Source organism: Hyaena hyaena, unplaced genomic scaffold, assembly GCF_003009895.1.
Source record: "Hyaena hyaena isolate Hyena2069 unplaced genomic scaffold, ASM300989v1 scaffold_248, whole genome shotgun sequence".
Classification (NCBI taxonomy): Eukaryota; Metazoa; Chordata; class Mammalia; order Carnivora; family Hyaenidae; genus Hyaena; species Hyaena hyaena.
Genome location: NW_024080881.1, coordinates 1,288,393 through 1,308,528, shown reverse-complemented (window position 1 = coordinate 1,308,528; position 20,136 = coordinate 1,288,393). Strand labels below are relative to the sequence as shown.

At 59.9% G+C, this 20,136-nt stretch overlaps 2 protein-coding genes across 2 annotated transcripts; both read left to right on the top strand.

Annotated features, from left to right (window-relative positions):
- The first annotated feature begins 760 nt into the window (after positions 1 to 760).
- Positions 761 to 15,876, top strand: MAP3K11 (mitogen-activated protein kinase kinase kinase 11). Its single transcript, XM_039244876.1, has 10 exons — positions 761 to 1,989; positions 6,155 to 6,335; positions 6,531 to 6,679; positions 6,785 to 6,960; positions 7,097 to 7,340; positions 7,827 to 7,940; positions 8,470 to 8,605; positions 8,693 to 8,784; positions 13,919 to 14,344; positions 14,996 to 15,876. The coding sequence occupies exons 1-10, from the start codon at positions 1,248 to 1,250 to the stop codon at positions 15,331 to 15,333; spliced, it is 2,598 nt and encodes an 865-aa protein (XP_039100807.1). The 5' UTR covers positions 761 to 1,247; the 3' UTR covers positions 15,334 to 15,876.
- Positions 15,877 to 17,318: 1,442 nt separating this feature from the next.
- On the top strand, positions 17,319 to 19,959 carry KCNK7 (potassium two pore domain channel subfamily K member 7). The gene is made up of 3 exons (XM_039244872.1): positions 17,319 to 17,662; positions 18,984 to 19,382; positions 19,621 to 19,959. The coding sequence occupies exons 1-3, from the start codon at positions 17,344 to 17,346 to the stop codon at positions 19,824 to 19,826; spliced, it is 924 nt and encodes a 307-aa protein (XP_039100803.1). The 5' UTR covers positions 17,319 to 17,343; the 3' UTR covers positions 19,827 to 19,959.
- The last annotated feature ends 177 nt before the right edge of the window (positions 19,960 to 20,136 follow it).

Below are 20,136 nucleotides of genomic sequence, written 5' to 3'. Positions count from 1 at the left end.
GAACTCTCACCCTAAACGGCCTCTACTTCCGGGTCAGAGCTCAGATTTAACGGGTAGAGAGCAACCCTCCAGAACAGGCATGAGTAATAGAAATAGGATAACGTCGTCTTTCTTAAAGAGACAGGCTCAAGGCAATTGGAGTCCATCCAGCGGCTGTGAGGGCGGTTTAGCTATTCTGACTGAATCCAATCACCGGGCGAAATTCTGGAAGACAGTCTCGGGTTTCAGCCCACTGGGGAAGGGGCATGAAGAAGTGGACTGTTTCCCAGGTGAGAAGAGAACAGCCTTAGACAACCCTTTCCAAGGGCTTAAGGTGCAGCCAGTACCGCCCTCCAATCTTGCCCACTCCCATCCCAAGCTCTACAAAGTACAGCTTCTGGTCTCTGTTTCAGCCATGAAGGGAACGAGGCGAAGAGATGAGTCACAGTCCTTCAACTTCGGAGCCAAGGCTAGACTCGGGTTTGCCCCACTCCCAAGCCATGTTCTTTACCCCGTTTTGCTGATGCGGATGCAGAGGGGATGGCCTGTCTTTACCAAAGACCAACCTTGACCCTGAGCCTTCTGCGATGGGCGGTCGGGACTACCCATCCCCTTATTGCCCGCCTACCCGGGAACTCCCGGGACCTGCGCCGGCAGCCTCTGGGAGGGGAGCAGGGCCACCCGCCCGCGTCATCTGATGCTGTTTCCTGCAGGAGGGAGAAGAGCGGAAAAAAGTGAAACTCCACCCTCCACCTCTGCCTCCCGCCCCCGGGGCCAAAGTACAAAGGGAGGAGGAAGAAGGGAACGGGGCTGGAGCCGTCGGGCTGAGGGAGCCGGGCTGGGAAGCGGCAGCTCGGCCCAACTAGGGACACTCCGGCGACCCCCTACGCAGAGATCCAACCAGAGTCCAGGCGCTGCCCCTTGCTGGCCCCACCTTACGCTTGGCGAGTGCCCGAGCCAGCCTCCCGGGACTGCTCCGGGACTGAGGGACTTTCGGGCCCCTCCAAGCTGGCCATGGTGAGACGCCGGAGGCTCTGGGGTCCCACCCCCAGAGCCTGACCACACTACCCTGGGTGGCCCTCTAGAAGCTCGAGATGCGGGGGGCCGGGAGGCAATACTCCTGGCTCCCCAGAGAGGTTTGGGTCTGGGGCTGAGGGCCAGGGCCCGGATGGCCGGGTTCCGGGACTAGGGCCTTGGCAGCCAGCAGGGGTGGGGACCAGGGGCACCCAGGGAAGGTACCCCACTTGCCACAGTTTCGGCTCCCAGCCATGGAGCCCTTGAAGAACCTCTTTCTCAAGAGCCCGCTGGGGTCATGGAACGGCAGTGGCAGTGGGGGCGGCGGGGGCGGCAGCGGCGGAGGCTGGCCAGAGGGGTCCCCGAAGGCAGCGGCTTATGCCAACCCAGTTTGGACAGCCCTGTTTGACTACGAACCCAATGGGCAGGACGAACTGGCCCTGAGGAAGGGTGACCGTGTGGAAGTGCTGTCCCGGGATGCAGCTATCTCAGGAGATGAGGGCTGGTGGGCGGGCCAGGTGGGCGGCCAGGTGGGCATCTTTCCATCCAACTATGTGTCTCGGGGCGGTGGCCCGCCCCCCTGCGAGGTGGCCAGCTTCCAAGAGCTGCGGCTGGAGGAGGTGATCGGCATCGGCGGCTTCGGCAAGGTCTACCGCGGCAGCTGGCGAGGGGAACTGGTGGCTGTGAAGGCGGCCCGCCAGGACCCCGATGAGGACATCAGTGTGACAGCTGAGAGCGTGCGCCAGGAGGCCCGGCTTTTCGCCATGCTGGCACACCCCAACATCATTGCTCTCAAGGCCGTGTGCCTGGAGGAGCCCAACCTGTGCTTGGTGATGGAGTATGCGGCCGGCGGGCCCCTCAGCCGTGCCCTGGCTGGGCGGCGTGTGCCCCCCCACGTGCTGGTCAACTGGGCTGTGCAAATTGCCCGCGGGATGCACTACCTGCACTGTGAGGCCCTGGTGCCCGTCATCCACCGAGATCTCAAGTCCAACAACAGTGAGTTTTGGGGAACGTGGTTGGAGGGCGGCAGGGGCCGAGAACACACCTGCCAACTCTCAGCCGAGCCACCTGGGGCTCTAGTGGAGGTCGGAGCCTCCTGCCCCCGGAGAGTCCCAGTCGACCAGGGGCGCCATGGGTCCACACTGGCCCCAAAGCAGGAGCCCCGGGCGCCAAACTGTCCTTCATGCCCCAGCCTCAGAAGGAGTCCTTAAGCCAAGCTCACAGTGGCCAAGTTAAAAACTTGGCATCTCAGGTGAGCCATGAGGATCCCGTCTAACCATGGGCACCACTTCGAGGCAGCTAGATGCCAGCACTCATCTTCTTCTCCCCTAAAGTTCACATTTGTGCCATTGCTGCTCTGCTCTTATGGCGGGAAGCTTCTCCAGAACAGAGATCTTGGAAAGGAAAGCACCCCCCCCCAACCTTCCCACATCTGGCAGTCAAGGCTGGGGACAGGGCTGGAATTCTGGCCCCGTGCACACCCCCTGACTGCATGACCTTTAGCGTCTTATTTCAACTTGGATCCTCAATTTCAAACTCCGCAAAAAGGGAGTGACCAGGAAGGTGAAATGGCTTAAGGGACTGGGCAAGCCAGGCAGCTGGTGCCTGGCACACAGTGGGTCTGCAGCTGTGGGTGTGAGCATTTGAGGGCTGGATCACTGAGAGGGCCTTCCCTGGAGCGAGCAGTTGGGGTGGGCGTGGTGGGGCTAAGGGAGTCTCAAGCAGTAAGATACTCCATCTCCAGCCAGTTCAGGCCAAGAGGCAGGACCCAACACTGTGTACCACCCTCTCCCGGTAGTGGGGACACAGGGCTGGGGCTGCTGGGGCGCAGGGTACAGGCTGTAGAGCAACATGGGGTGCAGTGGGGGCTGACGGGTTATTGGAGAGGCATGGGAAGCTCTTGGGAGGGCTAAGCATGGATATTTTGGGCGGCCTGGCCTGAGCTGACCATATACAAGTCGCTTATGGGGAGCAGAGTGCCCTGACCCAGTAATATCCCAGTCCTTGCCAGGCCTGGAGGGCTCGGGGAGGCCAGCCAGCCACCCCACCTACTCCTCTCATCCAGTGGGGCGCTTCCCACTCTCACCCTCACTCCTTGGCCCTTGCCTTCCAGGGACCCCCACTCACTGCCCCAGCCTGAGGGAGATTCCCCGAAGGCCTTGGGGGAGGGGCCTCTCTTCTGTTTTTCCTCCAGTTTTCTTTCCAGAGAAAATGGAACAATAGCCCAGGCCCCTGCTCCCCACCCTCCCCACTGCTTCCTGCGTTTCCTGCTGCCCCTGAGCGGGCTTCCTGCCCCTGCTCCAGCCTCTCCTCCCTCCCCAGCCCAGCTGCCTGCAGGGGAGGAAAGAGCCAAGGGGTGGGGAGGGGGGGAGTTATGGGAGAGGAAGGAGCCAGGGATTGCACCCCCCACCCCCAGTTCCCCTGTTTCTCTCCCAGAGTCTGGGTGGTGATGAAGGGCAGGCGAGGTTCCCTCAGCTTCTTTGAGCCTAGCCTCCCACCTCGAAGACCCTAGTCCTAGGCCTGGGGTGCTGTCTGCGGGATGGTGGGGGGAGTCCCTGGGCTGGGGGGGCACAGGCAGGAAACAATGGCGTGATTTTCCTGGACAATGGGGGCCTTGTGAGGAAGCCTGGCGGGGAGTGGAGGGGGAATTCTCCAGGCCCACGAGTCACAGGACTGACCAGCCAGCCCGGCCTGGGTCTGACCTCCCCCAATTCTCCCCCAAAGGGCTCCCCCCCACCAGTTGGAAACCTGGACCAGTCCTCCCAGAAAGGAGAAGTAGGGACCAGGGGAGGGAAGCGGAAGAGGTGTGAGCTGCCTAGGCCCCTCCCTAGGCCTGTAGAGGCCAGCCTGTGGAGGGGGCTGGGGGCCAGGGCCCTTTCAGAGGCCAGGGAGCCCTAAGAGGGGGCTGAGAGCTTGAGATCTCTAGCCCCCTCTCCTCCAGATGGTCCCTGGTCACCCCACCCCCAAGGTCTATATCAGAGACCAGAGGAGCAACTTGGGTTGGGACAAATTCAAGGTGCTTGGTAAAAAGCAGGGGATGCGGAGGTGAGGATGAGGCTTCGAAGGTGTCCAGTTGGGGGTGGGAGGTGACAGGAAGGCCACCAGAAGTCCTGAGACTTCGATGAGGGGCTGCCTGTCCCTGGGCCTCAGATTAGCCGACCGCAAAGAGAGGCTAGTGAGAAAGGGCTTCATCAGTCTGTGAAGTTCAAGTAGCTGCAGACCTGGCCAGTTGGTCTTCAAGAGGATGGGTGGGTCCTGTCACCAGGGGAGACCAGGAGTTCTTCTCCAGACCCCTTTGCCTTCTGCCACTCCAGCCACCTGCCGCACCCCCCATTGCGGCTCTGCTGCTTTGGAATGAACTTGTGTAAGGTTTACTAAGTAGTCCACTTCTGAGCCTCCAGCAGCCCTAGGCCAGAAGCCATTGCAAAGCAGGGAATATGTTGTGACAGAGGACAGCGAGGAGAGTCGACACGAGACGGTTGAGGCCCAATCTGTAGGACGGCTGACACCCAGCACTAGATGTCACACCCTGTTCTAAGGTTTTGAAAAGTGTCATCTTATTAAATACTCATGACAACCCTTTAAGGCGGGTTTCGCTGCCATCCTCGGCTTTATTAACTGTTCGGGAGTCAGCTCAGAGGAGAGGGTGGATTGCAGAACCCTTCTCTGAATGAGGAGACATCGCAGGAGGATTTGCTGGGTGCGGTGGGATGCTGAACGTGGTTGTCGAGGGCATTTGGACATCAGATGGGGCGGTGATGGGCCGCTGAATTGGCTTCTGTCCCAGAGCTTCAAATGTGGGAGAGTCCAGCATGGAGGGGGCAGCTGGCACTTGGGAGAGGCCAAGACAGCCTGGGGGCAGTGGGCAGAAGTGGAGGAGAGGCCAGGCTCAGAGGAGCACTGGCACCAAAAAGGCTGAGGGTAAGGGAGACCTCAAGGAAGTAGCGCAAGTAGCGCAAGCAGCCAGAGGCCCCAGAATCAATGACAGCGGAGAGGGGGTGGATGGCAGTATCAGATGCCACCACAAAGCCCTGAGAGCTTGGCCAGCGGCAGGAGCAGGGGTTACGGCTTCAAGCCTGGAAAAGTGAATACTCTGGTTCTGCCACCTCCTCCAGGAAGTCCTCCTCCCTTTCTCCAGGCTGGGTTAGGTGCCCACCCCTTCTGCCCCACCCCCAATACCCTGAGCTGCTCCCATAATGGTGCTGTCACCCTGGACAGGAGGGCTGAGAGGTGGGTGTTCCCTGAAATGACATATGTTCAGAAACATAGTTGGCTTGGATGTCACTTCTCTACAGTAACCAGCAGAGTGAGAGGCCCCTTCAAACCCTTGATGATTCTACTTTATCCTCTTTCTGTTTCTCAAAACCTTCTCTCATTTGACCCACGTTTGTTCCACGTTTGTTCCGATGAGAGATTCTCAAGTTGTACGGTGGCCCCATTTGGGTCAACGCCATGAGCCCCTGCCACATCTGACCTCCACTCCTGTATTTGTCCCAGGCTCCTCCCTGCTGGTCAAGGACCTTCACTTCTCAGACTCCCCATTTTCTTCACATCCAACTGCATCAGTAGATATCTGTTGCTGGGAGTCTTTCTCCACCCCACCCCCACACCCTCACCCCCCCGAGGGTGGCTGCACTAGCCAAGATGCGACCTGGGCACCGGGGGCCTGCAATGCCTGCCGGGTTTCCTTTCTCACCACGGGGTTCCCTCCTGCTCCCCACCCCAAAGGAGGTTCTAATTCACACTCCTGTCTCAGCACCGTGCAGCATTAGGGAAAAGTTAGAACCCTGAGTTTAGAAACAGACTAGGTTGAATTCTGTTCTTTATTTGCACGTGATCTTGACCAAGCGATTTCTCTGCTCAGTTTCCTTTTCTGCAAAATGGGGATAATGATGGGTACCTCAGAGATTGTTTTGTGAATGAGCTAGAGCTGGGTGTAAATGCCTGGTCTCCAGCAGCCCCTCCACTAACGTCTCCCAGCATTATTATTTTTGTCTGATTCTACTCCAGCCTCCAGCTGTGAGTTCTCCAGAGCAAGATCTCTGTGCTTCTAGTAGCTAGCCCGCATGTCTGTCAGATGATGGGCTGCTCCTAGCTCCTCCCTTGTCTCCACTAACTGAGCATGGAGCACCCACGTTCCTGCCCCCCCCCCTTTCCCCAGTTCTGCTGCTGCAGCCCATTGAAGGTGATGACATGGACCACAAGACCCTGAAGATCACTGACTTCGGCCTGGCCCGAGAGTGGCACAAAACCACACAAATGAGTGCTGCGGGCACCTATGCCTGGATGGCTCCTGAGGTTATCAAGGCCTCCACTTTCTCTAAAGGCAGCGATGTCTGGAGGTGAGGCCTGGGCAGAGACTGGCCAAGGCCATCCGTGGGGCTGAAGAGGGCAGAGGTGGCTACCAAAATCTAGGGCTGGGGGGACAGGCAGCGCCCAGGGGGAGGGACCCAAATCATTTGGTTCCTAGATGCTTTGGGGTGCAATCGCAATGAGTAAGCAGAAGACGGGACACAGACCCTTTGTCTTGCCTACAGTTTTGGGGTGCTGCTGTGGGAGTTGCTGACTGGGGAGGTGCCCTACCGTGGTATCGACTGCCTTGCTGTAGCCTATGGAGTAGCTGTCAACAAGCTCACACTGCCCATCCCATCCACCTGCCCTGAGCCCTTCGCACAGCTCATGGCAGGTAAGGATATGGGGCTGGAGGGCGAGGGGCAGAGCTCCTTGGCAAAGGACACATCCACCCACAGACCCCTTCTCATTCTGTCCCCCCCTCCACTCGTGTCCCCAGACTGCTGGGCGCAGGACCCCCACCGCAGGCCCGACTTTGCCTCCATCCTGCAGCAGCTGGAGGCGCTAGAGGCGCAGGTCCTGCGGGAAATGCCGCGGGACTCCTTCCATTCCATGCAGGAAGGCTGGAAGCGTGAGATCCAAGGCCTTTTCGACGAGCTGCGGGCCAAGGAAAAGGTGGGAGGGGTCGGCGTCACGGGATTGGAAAGAGATGCCGGGAAGTGCCGCCAGGCTCTCGGTGGGGCAGAGAGTGGGGGCGGACGCTAGGGTCGGTACTGGGCTGATCCCACCACCTTCACTGCCCCGCGCGCAGGAACTTCTGAGCCGCGAGGAGGAGCTGACCCGCGCGGCGCGTGAGCAGCGGTCACAGGCAGAGCAGCTGCGGCGGCGCGAGCACCTGCTGGCTCAGTGGGAGCTGGAGGTGTTCGAGCGCGAGCTGACGCTGCTGCTGCAACAGGTGGACCGGGAGCGGCCACACGTGCGCCGCCGCCGCGGCACCTTCAAGCGCAGCAAGCTCCGCGCGCGAGACGGCGGCGAGCGCATCAGCATGCCTCTCGGTAAGGGGCGGGGTCTAGCGCCCCGCCCAGCCATTGGTTAATGAGCGGAGAGGTGGAGTCAGACTTGTGCTGGCCTCACTGGGATTGGTCTGGGGTGCTGGTGGGTGGGACTGTGAGCTGAAGGCTGGAAGGGGTGGGGTCGGGAGTTTGTTTTCCGTGTGGGCGGGCTCTGGCGGAAATATTTGCATGGCGGCCGGGGAGTGGCTGCGCCCGGAGAGGGGCGGGGCTCACGAAAGTTCTAGGAAGGCTTTAGGGACCCGGCGGGTCGCCTCCGGGGAACGTTCAGTTGGTGGGGTCCTGGCAGTCCGCTTTCCTTCTGGAGAGGCTGAGGCCCAGGAGAGAAGTGACGCCGGCTTCAGTCACACAGCCACCGTGTCTGAACTGCCTTCGTGGCCTGGGAGCCGACTGAGGAACCCGGAGCGTTGGAACCCTGCCTCTCGTTCACTACAAACCTGTACCCTGCTTCCTCCCCTCCCCCAACCCCAGATTTCAAACACCGCATCACCGTGCAGGCCTCACCCGGCCTGGACCGGAGGAGAAACGTCTTCGAGGTTGGGGCTGGGGACTCGCCCACCTTCCCCCGGTTCCGGGCCATCCAGTGTAAGAAACCTCTCTCTCCCCATGCTTTTCCCCTCAGCACCGTATCCTTACCCTGGGGGTGGTGGATCCCACCGGCTTCTCATAACTTCCCACATCCAGGCTCCCTCCCCCATCTGTCTAGACCCGTACCTTTGCGTTCCCTGGGCAGCATTTCTTTGCTCTGAGTTTTATAGAAGAGAAAAATGGAAAAAGTAACTTGCCTAATGTCACACAGCTAATGAGGGGCAGAGCCAGAATTCAAACTGAGGCAAGTTTGCCATAGCGTGCGAACTACTGAGCGGCAAATGCCAACTGAAGAACTAGATGAGATGCCCCAGCCCACTGCTAACCCCGGGACTCAAACCCACCTCCCCCGTCCCAGTTCTGCTCAGATTCTCTGTGGCCCAAAGCCCACCCTCGGAAGAGTGTGGGCTCCCACCTGATCCCCCACCCTCTAAGAAGTTGTCCCTGGAGCCAGACTCTCATGAGCGGAGGACAAGGATCCGGGGTCTTGACCTCAGCTCAGACCCTCTTGGCTTTCCTCCCCCAGTGGAGCCTGCTGACCCAGGCCAGGCATGGGGCCGCCAGTCCCCTAGACGTCTGGAGGACTCCAGCAATGGAGAGCGGCGAGCATGCTGGGCCTGGGGCCCCAGCTCCCCCAAGCCTGGGGAAGCCCAGAATGGGAGGTGAGTGCCTGAGAGCCCCCACCCCAGCATCATCCACCTCCCAGCAGTCCTGAGATTCACGAAGCCTGACTTCCCTCCCCTCCCCAGGAGAAGGTCCCGCTTGGACGAAGCCACGTGGTACCTAGATTCGGATGACTCATCCTCCTTGGGATCTCCTTCTACGCCCCCAATGCTGAATGGTGAGTGGCCTTTTCTCCCTCCTCCCCACCCCCACCACCGAACAGCGTTCCTGTGGGTACTATGGGGAGACTGTTCCTAGAACCCACATCTGACCAATACAGGTCCCCCCAACTGAGCCAGGTACAGCCCAGGTTTCAGGGGGCCCATAGTGCAGTCCTCATGTTCAGGCCTGGCCTGTAAGAGGCCTCTTTTCTGCCCTGGTGGCAGCTACCGTGCCTCGGCGGGCTGTAGGGAGGGGAGGGAGACAGGGAGCAGTACTCCCCATTTGTGACCCAACAGAAGCTGGGTCCAGAGAAGGGGAGGGAAACTGCGCCTGTGTAGTGGGTCAGGCAGGTGGCTGCTTCTCAGAGGGAGCCGGTAGGTAGAGAAGAAGATAAGAAAGCTGAGCAGGTGGGGACCCAGAGCCCATTCTCACCACATCTGGGGCAGTTCTGAGCTTTCCTGCCCTCCATGAGGGTACAAGCACCTACTGTGCATCAGGCATTGATTTTAAGCAACAACCCTGTGAGGGAGGTGCTCTTATTATCGGCATTTTAGAGATGAGAAAACTGTGGCCCTGAGAGGTAAAGTAACCTGCCTGGGGCCCTCAGCTAAGGGTTTGAACGCAGAGAGACTTTGGCTTCCTCAGATGCTTTCACTTGAAAAAAGGGCTTTTCCCACACACACTGCTTGGGAAGCTGGGGGGCTGGGCAGAGAGCAGGGCTCTCATGTCAGAGGGATAAGGGCTCAGCTCGGGATTGGCAAGGGGTGAAAAGCCGCATCCTTTCTTGTCCGTGGGTCCCGTCAGAGCCCCTGTCACTCCACCCGACACATTACCTCCACCATTATTTGAGTACCATTTGATAGTAGTAACAACAGGTAGCATTCACTAGGTCCTTCGTACGTGCCAGCAATGCTGGGTGTTATGGTTAGGACCATCTTCTTAGAGGCACAGAGAGGTTATGTGGTTTGATGCAGGGCACACAGCAGAACAGGGATCTGAACCCAGGTCTGACTCCAGAGGCTGGGCCCTGGACCCTCATCTGCCGCTCCATTTTCTACTCCAGAAATTACAGTGCCCCGAGCTGGCCGTGCTGCAGAGACTGAACTGAGAATTGGAAGGCCCAGGGGGCAGCTTGGATTCACCTGCTCTAGAATATACCCAGCCAGAAGGGCCAATAGGGAACTTAAAGTCCTGTCACCCCCCAGGTGTGTAGGTGGAAGTGGCCCCTACCATGTTCTGCAGAGCCCTGGGCAAGCAGGGGCACAAGGGCCTGAACCCCACCCTTCTCAAGCTTGCCCCTGACCTGGAAGGTTATCACCTACCCCAGGCCAGCTGCCGGCTGAGCGCTTGGTTCCCCTAACGCAAGCCCACACTCCAGTGGCCATCTTGGGCCCAGGGAGTACATGACCGTGACCTCCCAGCCACCCACACAGTCAGAAACCTGGCTGAGAATCAGAGAAGACCCTGTGAGAATGTCCCAGGGATACGCCACACTGCTGGGGACCGGGCTGCAGTAAGGTACTTGCGGGGTACATAGTCCGCCTCTGCCGACAGAACTGCCCTGTGCAGCTACGGAGCCGCTACCCACCACCTGGCGCGTGCTCTCTGTGAGGCCCCGCGGAAGCGACTGCACCTTCACCTCTGGCTCAAGATGGTTGTGCTGCTTTATCCTAAGCAACAGGGTTACTCTTAGTGCGAGGAGTGGTAGAGGCAGATCCCTGCTGAGTTACCTTGAGCGAGGTGCTTACCTGTCAGAACCTTAGTTTCTCAAGCCATTGACCACAGGGAATGCCTCACACTCTTATATTGTGGACTGACTTCTATCTGCCCTTACTTTTGTCTCATTTTTCCTGCTCATTGTAGGTCTTTTTTTTTTTTTTTTTTTTTTTTTTTGAGGGAGAGGGGGTTGGAGGGAAGGGGCAGAGAGAGAGGGAGACACAGAATCCAAAGCAGGTCCCAGGCTCTGAGCTGTCAGCACAGAGCTGATGTGGGGCTCGAACTCACAAGCCGTGAAATCATGACCTGAGCCGAAGTCAGCCACTTAACCGACTGAGTCACCCAGGCGCCCCTTCCTGCTTGTTTTAAACACGTTTTTCCCCCGTTTGGTTTCATACCATTATAAATATGTGTTTCTTCATCTGTAAAGTAGTATAACGGTGATCACTTTATGTGGCTGTTTTAAGGATCGTAAGAATGGACACTCCCGTCAAACAGGTATTCATGCATTTTGTGACCAAGGCATCATACACGTTAGATCAACCCCGGGGCTCCTGGGGGGCTCAGTCAGTTGAGTATCCGCCTCTTGATTTAGGCTCAGGTCATGATCCCTCAGGGTTGTGGGATCAAGCTCCACATCGGGCTCTGTGCTGAGCATGAAGCCTGCTTAAGATTTTCTCTCTCTCTCTCTCTCTCTCTCTCAAATAAAAAAAAAAAGCTCGCTCTTTCAAATGAAAGAAAGAAAGAAAGAGAAAGAAAGAAACCAACCCTACCCTGACCTCGGAGAGGGCCTAGTGGGGGTGGGGGACAGACTAGGGAACAGTCGAGTACAGCAGACAGTAGGAAGTGGTGGGGCAAAGGCTGTATGAGGCATAACGTGAGCAGTAACTCCACAGGTTAGGAGAGATTCTGGGAAGGCTTCCAAAAGAGGGAAAAATCTTGTCTTCCTCTAGGCACTGCTCACTTCACTTCTGACACCAAATGTGGGGTTCCCATTCAGTTCTAACACAGTCTACCCGGAGTTCGCATCAGACCCCCCCGGTGAAGGGCTCAGTCCCACAAGGCTGCCCCACACCCCACCTCACATGCCAGTCACAAGTCCAGGGGGTCGCCTGTGCTTCTTACCAGCCAGCTGTACATCAGAGGTCCCCGTGCCCTCCTCCTTGGGTTTGATGATTTGCTAGAGCAACTCACCGAACTCAGGAAAACCGTTCCTTACTAGATAGATCGCCAAGTTATAAAGGGTACAGATCAAGAGCAAACAGATGGAAGAGGTGTGTAGGGCAAGGTCTGTGGGAGGGGAGCACGGGGTTCCAGCACCTTCTCTGGGTGAGCCCCTCTCCCAGCACCGCCATGTGTTGACCAATGGAAGCTCGCTGAACCCTGTGGCTGGGGTTTCTATGGAGCCTTCGTTATGTGGACACGATCAGTTGACGGAATCATTGGCCGTTGGTGATAGACCTCTTAGTCTCCAGCTCTCTGGTCACATGGTTCGTTCCCCTGGCAACCAGGCTTTCCAAAAGTGACCTCATTAATGTGAACTTAATTTTTTTTTAATGCTTATTTATTTTTGAGAGGAAGACACAGAATCTAAATCGGGCTCCAGGCACTGAGCTGTCAGCACAGAGCCCAGCATAGGGCTTGAACCCGTGAACCGTGAGATCATGACCTAAGCCAAAGTCAGATGCTTAACCGCCTGAGCCACCCAGGCGCCCCATCATGAATGTGAACTTAAATGTGATTCAAAGGGGCTCGTTAGGAAAAGCAGAAGACCCTCCTTTCACTTCTTATCAATGTGATCACTTAGGAAAATCTGAGAGTTTTAGGAGTTCTGTGCCAGGAATGAGATGAAAACCAAGTATGTATTCTTATCATGACTAACAGTATTACAGTGTCACAGGGGAGGTGCCCTTACACCCAGGGCTTGAATGGTGACTAAGGGATCACGGAAAGCCGAGGGGGGAAAGTTGTACCAGGCAGAGGGAAGAGTGTGCGCAGGCACGGGGCTTACCACACCCGAGGAAGAGGAAGCCTAGCTGGAGCTCAGAGGAAAAGTTGAGAGGTGCGGAGCCGCAGTCCTGAGGCAGCAGGTGGGGGCCAGGCCTTCCTTCCCTGGGTTGGTGGGCCCAGCCCTGCCCCAGCAGGTGTTTGTTGAATGAACAAGTAGGTAAAGGTGGAAAAGAAGACAGGAGACAGTTTAGGAAGGGCCTGGAAATGATGGGGAGTTTAGCCATTTGCATTTAAGAAGGCAGGGGCCGGGGCGGATACGTCAGAGAGACTAGGTCAGGCCTGTGGCTGAGAAAAGGGACCCTGAGCCAAGCCCTGATAGTAAAAGCTCCATTTCCCCAGCCTTGCAGTTTCCTGCTCTAGACCCCCAGCCCCATGCCCGACTCCAGGCCTGGCCCAAGGAGGGTGGAGTAGAGGAAGGCTTTGAAGGCCCAGCCAAGGGACTTGGGACTTTATTTTAGTGGTAATGGAGAGCCATGGCAGATTCTAGAGCCAAAGAGGACCTGACGAAATTGGGCTTTGTGGAAGGCCATCATAGGACCCTGCCACCACCACCTTCCCAACGTCAGGTTCTCCAGACCTACCCCTCGTGGACTAGAATGGAGTCAGGCCAGCCTTGGGCCCACAAGTAGGACACTGATGTTCCGAAATCCAGAGCAGAGCCTGGCTAGGAAATGGCGGAGAGCAAGGCTCTATTGCCTCCACCTGGAGTGAAGCCATCTCCGACCCTCACTGGCTGTGCAGTCTCAGACAAGCCCGTAACTTCTCTGAGACTGGAGACCCTAGGGCCAGCGGATCAGACAACATAATGCCCCTGCATCATTGAGCTCGAGCCTGGCACAAACAAGTAACCTCTCTGAGCCTCAGTTTCCTCGTATCTAGAATAGGGACAGTGACATGTACCTCCCCAGGCTGTCACTACATTGGAATTGACCCGTGTGCCTGTACAGGGTACTGATGGAGTAGTGACAGGCAGGCAGGCCAGGGCTGACCAGCGGGGAAGGTGGGCACAGGGCACAGGGTATTGGTCCCAGCCTTGTCCCAGAGGCCCTGCAGATGCCCCTGGCTGGCCATGGCCCCTGTGAGCTGACCTCAGCTTGCTTCCCGGGGGACCCAGCCTCCCCTTCGCACCCCCCATCTCTGGGCTCCAAGGCACCGGCTGCCTCCCAGGCTTTACTCCTGCAGGTGCCTCAGCCTGCCTGCCATCCCCACACCTGCCACTTCTGAAAGACCAGAGAGTGTGAGAGAGAGAGAGAGAAGGAGGGAGGGAGGGAGCGAGAGGGCCTGGGAGGCCGGTGGGTAGGGAGGAACCGGGTAGGGGCGGAGTGGAGTCAGGGAGGACGTTGGTGGGGAGCAGAACTGAGTCCTTGTTCCAGAGGCTCTGAGGGCCCCCAGGCGGCCTAACGTGTGCCTGCTCCCGCTGCCAGGTAACCCCCCGCGGCCGAGCCCGGAGCCGGAGGAGCCTCGGCGCCCAGGCCCGGCGGAGCGCGGCAGCGGCTCTGGGACGCCCAAGCTGATCCAGCGCGCGCTGCTGCGCGGCACCGCCCTGCTCGCCTCCCTGGGCCTGGGCCGCGACCTGCAGCCGCCATCATCGCCATCGTCGCCAGGGGCCTCGGGCCGGGAGCGCGGGGAGCCCCCGCCAACGCCCCGCGCACAGCTGCCTACTCCGTCCCCTGCCGAGCCGCCCTCATCCCAGCTCATCCGCTTCTCCCCCAAGAGGCCCGACGCCCCTGCCTCCCCGCTGAGCCCTGATGCCCCTGGCCTGCCCACCCCTGCGCCCCTGCTGCTGGAGCTGGGGGTCCCCGTGGGCCAGCTGTCAGCCAAGAGTCCCCGGCGCGAGGAGGAGAGGCGCGGTGAGTGGCCCGAAGCAGGCCTACTTGTGGGTGACAGCGGAGAGGAGGGGCTGCTGGGGACATGCAGGGCAGTAAGGCTGGGGCCACAGCCCTCTGCTGGATCCCAGACCGGGTCCTCAGGGCACTGGGGATGCCTGGAGGGAACGGAGTTCTAACTTCGGCCACCCGGTGTGGGCCCCGGGGGTGGGGGGGTGGGGGGGGCATGCCCAGGCAGGTTGTGAAAGAACAGAAATAATCCTGGTGAGATGACAGCAAACGCCTACGGTGGCTTACCTGTGCCAGGCGCCCGTCCCAGTGCTGCAGAGAGATGGTCTCAATTACATGCTGGGCCTGTGAACGGGATTCTCTTGCTACACCCATTTTTTAGATGAGGACGTTTAAGGCACAGAGAGATAAGGGACCCAAGGCTCCCACCAGTAAGTGACAGAGCTGGGATCCAAGCCCCCGCCCCATCTACTCCAGAGGCCTTGCTGTTAACCACCGTGTGATTAAACAGATGCGCCGCAGAGCTTAAAGGGCCATGGAGGTTATGAGTCGAGCAGCTCACTGCGCAGATGGGAAAACTGAGGCCCAGAGGTGGGCAGTGCCTCCTGGGGACACCCAGGATTTGGTGGCCGCCTGACCCTGTGCCCCCTCCTCCACCCTTCCTAGGAAGTGCTGTCTCACCCCCACCAGGGATATCACGCTCTGCTCCCGGCACCCCAGGCACCCCACGCTCACCGCCCCTGGGCCTCATCAGCCGACCTCGACCGTCACCCCTTCGCAGCCGCATCGACCCGTGGAGCTTCGTGTCAGCCGGGCCACGGCCTTCGCCTTTGTCCTCACCACAGCCTGCGCCCCGCCGGGCACCCTGGACCTTGTTCCCAGACTCGGACCCCTTCTGGGACTCTCCACCTGCCAACCCCTTCCGGGGGGGCCCTCAGGACTGCAGGGCACAGACCAAAGACATAGGTGCCCAGGCCCCGTGGGCGCCGGAGGCAGGGCCCTGAGTGGGCTGGGCTGCTCCCCCTCGCCCCCGCTGCCCTGCAGGAGCCACAGCATACACTGGAACAGGAGCCGGGCAAGCCTCTGTAGCTGCCTTGGTTTCCCCCAGGGACCCCACCCCCTCTGGGGGTCAGGAACACTACACTGCACAGGAAGCCTTCACACTGGATGGGGGGAGCCTGCACCCCCCACACACCTGCAACCTGTGGGTCCCCCGACTTAAACCTGCCCCATTGGGGCCTGACACTGTACCCAGCTGGTTGGGAGGACCAGAGCCTGTCTCAGGGAATCGCGCCCAGGGGTGGTGCAGGAAGGAGGGGAAGTACAGGGGAGAGGGGCTGGCCTCAGCGGTCACCGGCACTTTTGACCGAGCCCTGCTACTGTGGCCCCTGCCCCGGGGCTTAGTGCCTGGACACCCTCCCCACCCCCCACCCTGGGGGCCATCCGGGGCCAGGACTCTGGGTGCCTTCCTGCCGCCCCGGCCAGGGTTGGGGCCTCGGCCTCGGGATCCAATGAAGCCAAATAAACTCCCCAAGCTGTCTCCCCAAGCACAGCCTCTCACCTTTTTGGAGGTAACTGGGGGATCCAACCCATCACACAAGCCTGGTGACTTTGTGCCCTCAGCACAAGGGGCATTTGGCCTGAACCTAGGCTGGGACCAAGGGCACTGGCCTCAGTCAGGCGTTCCAGGCCCTTCCTCAGCCTCCTTGGCACCCACATGCGCTGGTCTCACCCGCCTTCTCACCAGCCTTGGCGGGCCTTCCCTGCCGTTTTGGGGATCGCCCTGATTCTTCCTGCCGCTTATCCTCAGGGCCCAGCCGCAACATGACCTCTCCTGGGGCGTCTTCCCCGGCTGTGCGGTTCCCACCCGGGGAAGCTTGCTGAGTGAGCTCAGGAGTCCAGAGCCCCCTGGGCAGAATCTTGGGGGCTTATCCAGGGTTTGTCTCTATTCCAGGGTCTGGACCCAGGAGGTGTGACCCACTCTGGCTCATGGCTCCGCCCACACTCCTCACTGCCGCAGGATTCTGAGGAGGGGCCACCCCCACACCAGGCCCCAGGGCAGGGCCCTTGCGCTCAGCCCTGCTCAGCCCTCCGTGGTTCAGGGGAGGAGTAGTCTAGGCTCCTCGACTCTGCACACACCCTAGCAGCCCGGCCCACCCCGTCCCCAGAGGTCAGTGGGGCAGGACTCAGGATGGAGGTGTGAGCACATCATGTGTCTGGGGCCCTCTGGGCGGCGTCCTTGGTTCCTCTCAGCTCACTGCCCTGCCCCCACCCAACTGTCCCCAAATCCCCACTCCTGTCCCCTCTTCCTTGCAGGCTGCCTGCTGTACCCCCCCTTGCACCCCCCTCCCTGTAGATCCACCTGGGCCACTCTTGCCTCAGGGCCCTGCGTCCTGACCCCTCCCTCCCCCCAAGGCCAGCCTCTGTTCCTCTTACCCCCCAAGCTCTCTCCCACCTTAACTGGCCTCATCTGTTCCCCAGCTGAAACGTCACTCTCCACTCTTCCAGAGCCTTCCCCCAGAACTTCAGGGCATGTGTGACAATTCAAACTTGTCACATTCTCTTGCTAGCAGGTTTCTTGTGGCAGGAGGGAAGGGACCTGTGTCTGGTCCTCTTGTCTAGTGTCCTCAGGAAAAAGAAGGGCTTGCTGAGGGGGTGCATGGAGTGTGTGTGACTGAACGGGCTCCCCCCTGCATCCTGCATAAGCCACCCTCCAGGTGACTTTGAGCCAGTCTCTCTCTCTCTCTCTCTGGGCCTCATCCTGCTCTGTCCCGCCCCCATCTCCCCAGCTCCAGGGAATTGGGCAAATAATGTCTGGTCCCCAGAAATTAGGAGGAGGGACCCAGACCCCCTCCAAGCCCATTCACACTCTTCCTCCGAGAGTCGCTGGCGAGTCGCTGGCGTCTATGGCTGCCCTCGGCCCCTCCCCCAAGCCCCACCCGGCCCCGCCCCTCCCAGGTGCCTGTGGACCGGCAGCTCCCACAGCGCCTGCCTCCGAGCCCAGGCGGCACAACATGGGGCCTCTAAGGCCCTGGGCCCGACTCCCACTACTGGCCGCGGCCCACCTGCTGGCCCTGGGGATGGGGGCTGCTATGCTCCAAGCCCTGGAGGGGCCTCCAGCCCTCCAGCTCCAGGCCAAGCTCAGGGCTGAGCTGGCCGCTTTCCAGGCGGACTATGGGGCCTGCCTGCCACCTGGGGCCCTGGAGGAGCTGCTGGCCGCCGCCCTGGCTGCCCAGTTGCGCGGGGTCTCCGGCTGGGGCAATGGCTCAGAGGCTGGCAACTGGGATCTGCCCTCCGCCCTGCTCTTCACCGCCAGCATCCTCACCACCACGGGTAAGGCTGCCAGGCGGCCGGGCAGGAGGGGGCTCCTGAGGGGGCCCTAGGGGGGAGCCCTTTACTCAGCCCCCAAATGGCAGGCAGAGCCCAGGCCCGACTCGGCCTGACATCACCGCTGGGGCTTCCCACACCGATACCCCAACTGGTACCTCAAGTTCAGCTGCCAGGCAGGGTGTGTCCTCCTCAGCCACACCCCGACGCCCCCTGACATTGGGAGAGATGCCCAGGCCCTGTGGCCTGAGGCAAGGTAGGGAACGGGTATTGTGGGGTGGATTCTTCGATGGAGGGGAATGGAGTGAACCCAGGAGTACAGATCAGGACCACCGACTCAGGAGGAGTGGCTGGGCTGGGGGAGGAAGTCCTGATGACATGTTAGCCATGGCGGGAGGGCACCGAGATGAGGGATGACGAAATTTCTGGCAGAGGGAACAGCATGTGTGAAGGCCCAAGGAAAGAAAGGAATGGGACCCACGGCCCTGGAGGTTTTTTGTCCTGCGAAGTGGACATCATCTGTGCAAACATGTAGAGTGTCTAAGTGTCGCGTAGATCTGTATTTCCAACTTCATTTGGACAATCAGGAAACCTGTTCACCCTGAGCCAGAACCCCTGGAAGGCAGCATACGATCTGGAGAGGAACATGGCCCGCACATTTGGACACAGCACGTCGTCTCCAGGCCAACGTGCCACTCTCGTCTCACATCTGGCCCCGCTAGGCATTCGAGTTTACAACCAGCTAGGCATTCTGGACTAGCTGGTCCTGTTCTCCCAGCACACCCTGCTCTCCCGCCTTGCTCATGCCTTTCCAGTCTTGACTGCCCTCTCTCACACACGCTGCCTGACTTCACTGACTCCTGCCTGTCTCCTCCACCAGAAGGCAGGGCCTGGGCAGACTCAGATTCCAGTGCTAGGCCTGGCACACAGGGAGCCTCAGTACACCTCAGGGAAGTGGAGGAGTGTGGAACGTTCTTGCCAGTGGGTGTGGAAAGCACTGTATTGGTCAAGGGCAGAGCTGAGGAATCTGAGACAACCAAGCTTCCTCTGGGGCAGGGTAGCAGCTCTCAGAACTGTCCCAGCCCCAAGAGGCCTGAGGTGGCTTCCTGCCTCTTTTCATCTTTACATTTTCCAGAAAAGGGTGGCCAGAAAGGTGGAGGGACTTGCCCCAGACCCCCTGCGCATGAGGAGCAAAGGCAGCCACAGGCGGGAGCAGGTCCATCCATCTCAGCCACTAGAGGGCAGCCTTCTGCCAGAGGCCTCGTTGCGGGACAGGGGACCACAGCCGACATCCCGCTCAGTTGCCCACTTCCTCTCTCCTTTCCAGGTTATGGCTACACGGCCCCGCTGTCGGCAGGTGGAAAGGCCTTCTGTGTGGTCTACGCGGCCCTGGGGCTGCCGGCCTCGCTAGCACTCCTGGCCGCACTGCGCCACTGCCTGCTGCCTCTGCTCAGCCGCCCAGGGGCATGGGTGGCCGTCCAGTGGCAGCTGGCCCCGGCCAGCGCTGCGTTGCTGCAGGCGGCCGGACTGGGCCTCCTAGTGGCTGGTGCCTTCGTGCTGCTGCCAGCGCTGGTGCTGTGGGGCCTCCAGGGGGACTGCAGCCTGCCGGGGGCCATCTACTTCTGCTTCAGCTCACTCAGCACCATCGGCCTGGGGGACCTGCTGCCGGGCCACGGCCGTGGCCTGCATCCAGCGCTTTACCGCCTCGGCCAGCTTGCGCTTCTCGGTGAGTCCAGCTGCCCAGGAGCGTGAGGGAGAGAGGAGGGAAGAGGAGCCTGGACTACGACTCCCGCACACCGCTGGGGAGGCTGAGCCGCACAGGCAGAGGACGCCGCCCCGGGCTGTGGTGTGGGAGTTGTAGTTGGAAGACCTGCCTGTGAGTGGCACCGGGTGCCAGGCCGCCTGGCTGGGAGGTGGCAGGGAGCGTGACTGGCCCTGCTGCACTAGCAACCTCTCCTCACCAGGTTACTTGCTCCTCGGACTCCTGGCCATGCTGCTGGCTGTGGAGACCTTCTCAGAGTTACCCCAGGTCCGAGCCGTGGTGAAGTTCTTTGGGTCCAACGGCCCACTGACCGCTGAAGACCAAAGTGGCATCATAGGCCAAGAGGAACTGGCCCTGGACACCCTGCCACCCTCAGCTGCAGCCCCAGAACAGGCCCCAACTTGCTGACAGGTGCCTGGTGATGGAGTTGAGCTCCCGTCAGGACAAGCTTGAGGAGGAACCCTCCAGAGATGGGAGGGGAGGGCATGATTGTAAGGATCTCCCACAATCGTGTATTTTTTTTAAAGGGGAAAGGCAATAACCCCGACTCTCCTGTCCCTTCTTTCAAAATGGGACCCCTAAAGCGATCAGCGACCCAAACCCCATCACCCTTAGACCCCATCATCCTTGGAAGGCAAAGGCCAAGGAGAGCCCTCCAAGGCCTCTGGGAACCTCAAAGCCTGCGCGGCCCCACTTGGGATCGCAGACAGCCTTATCG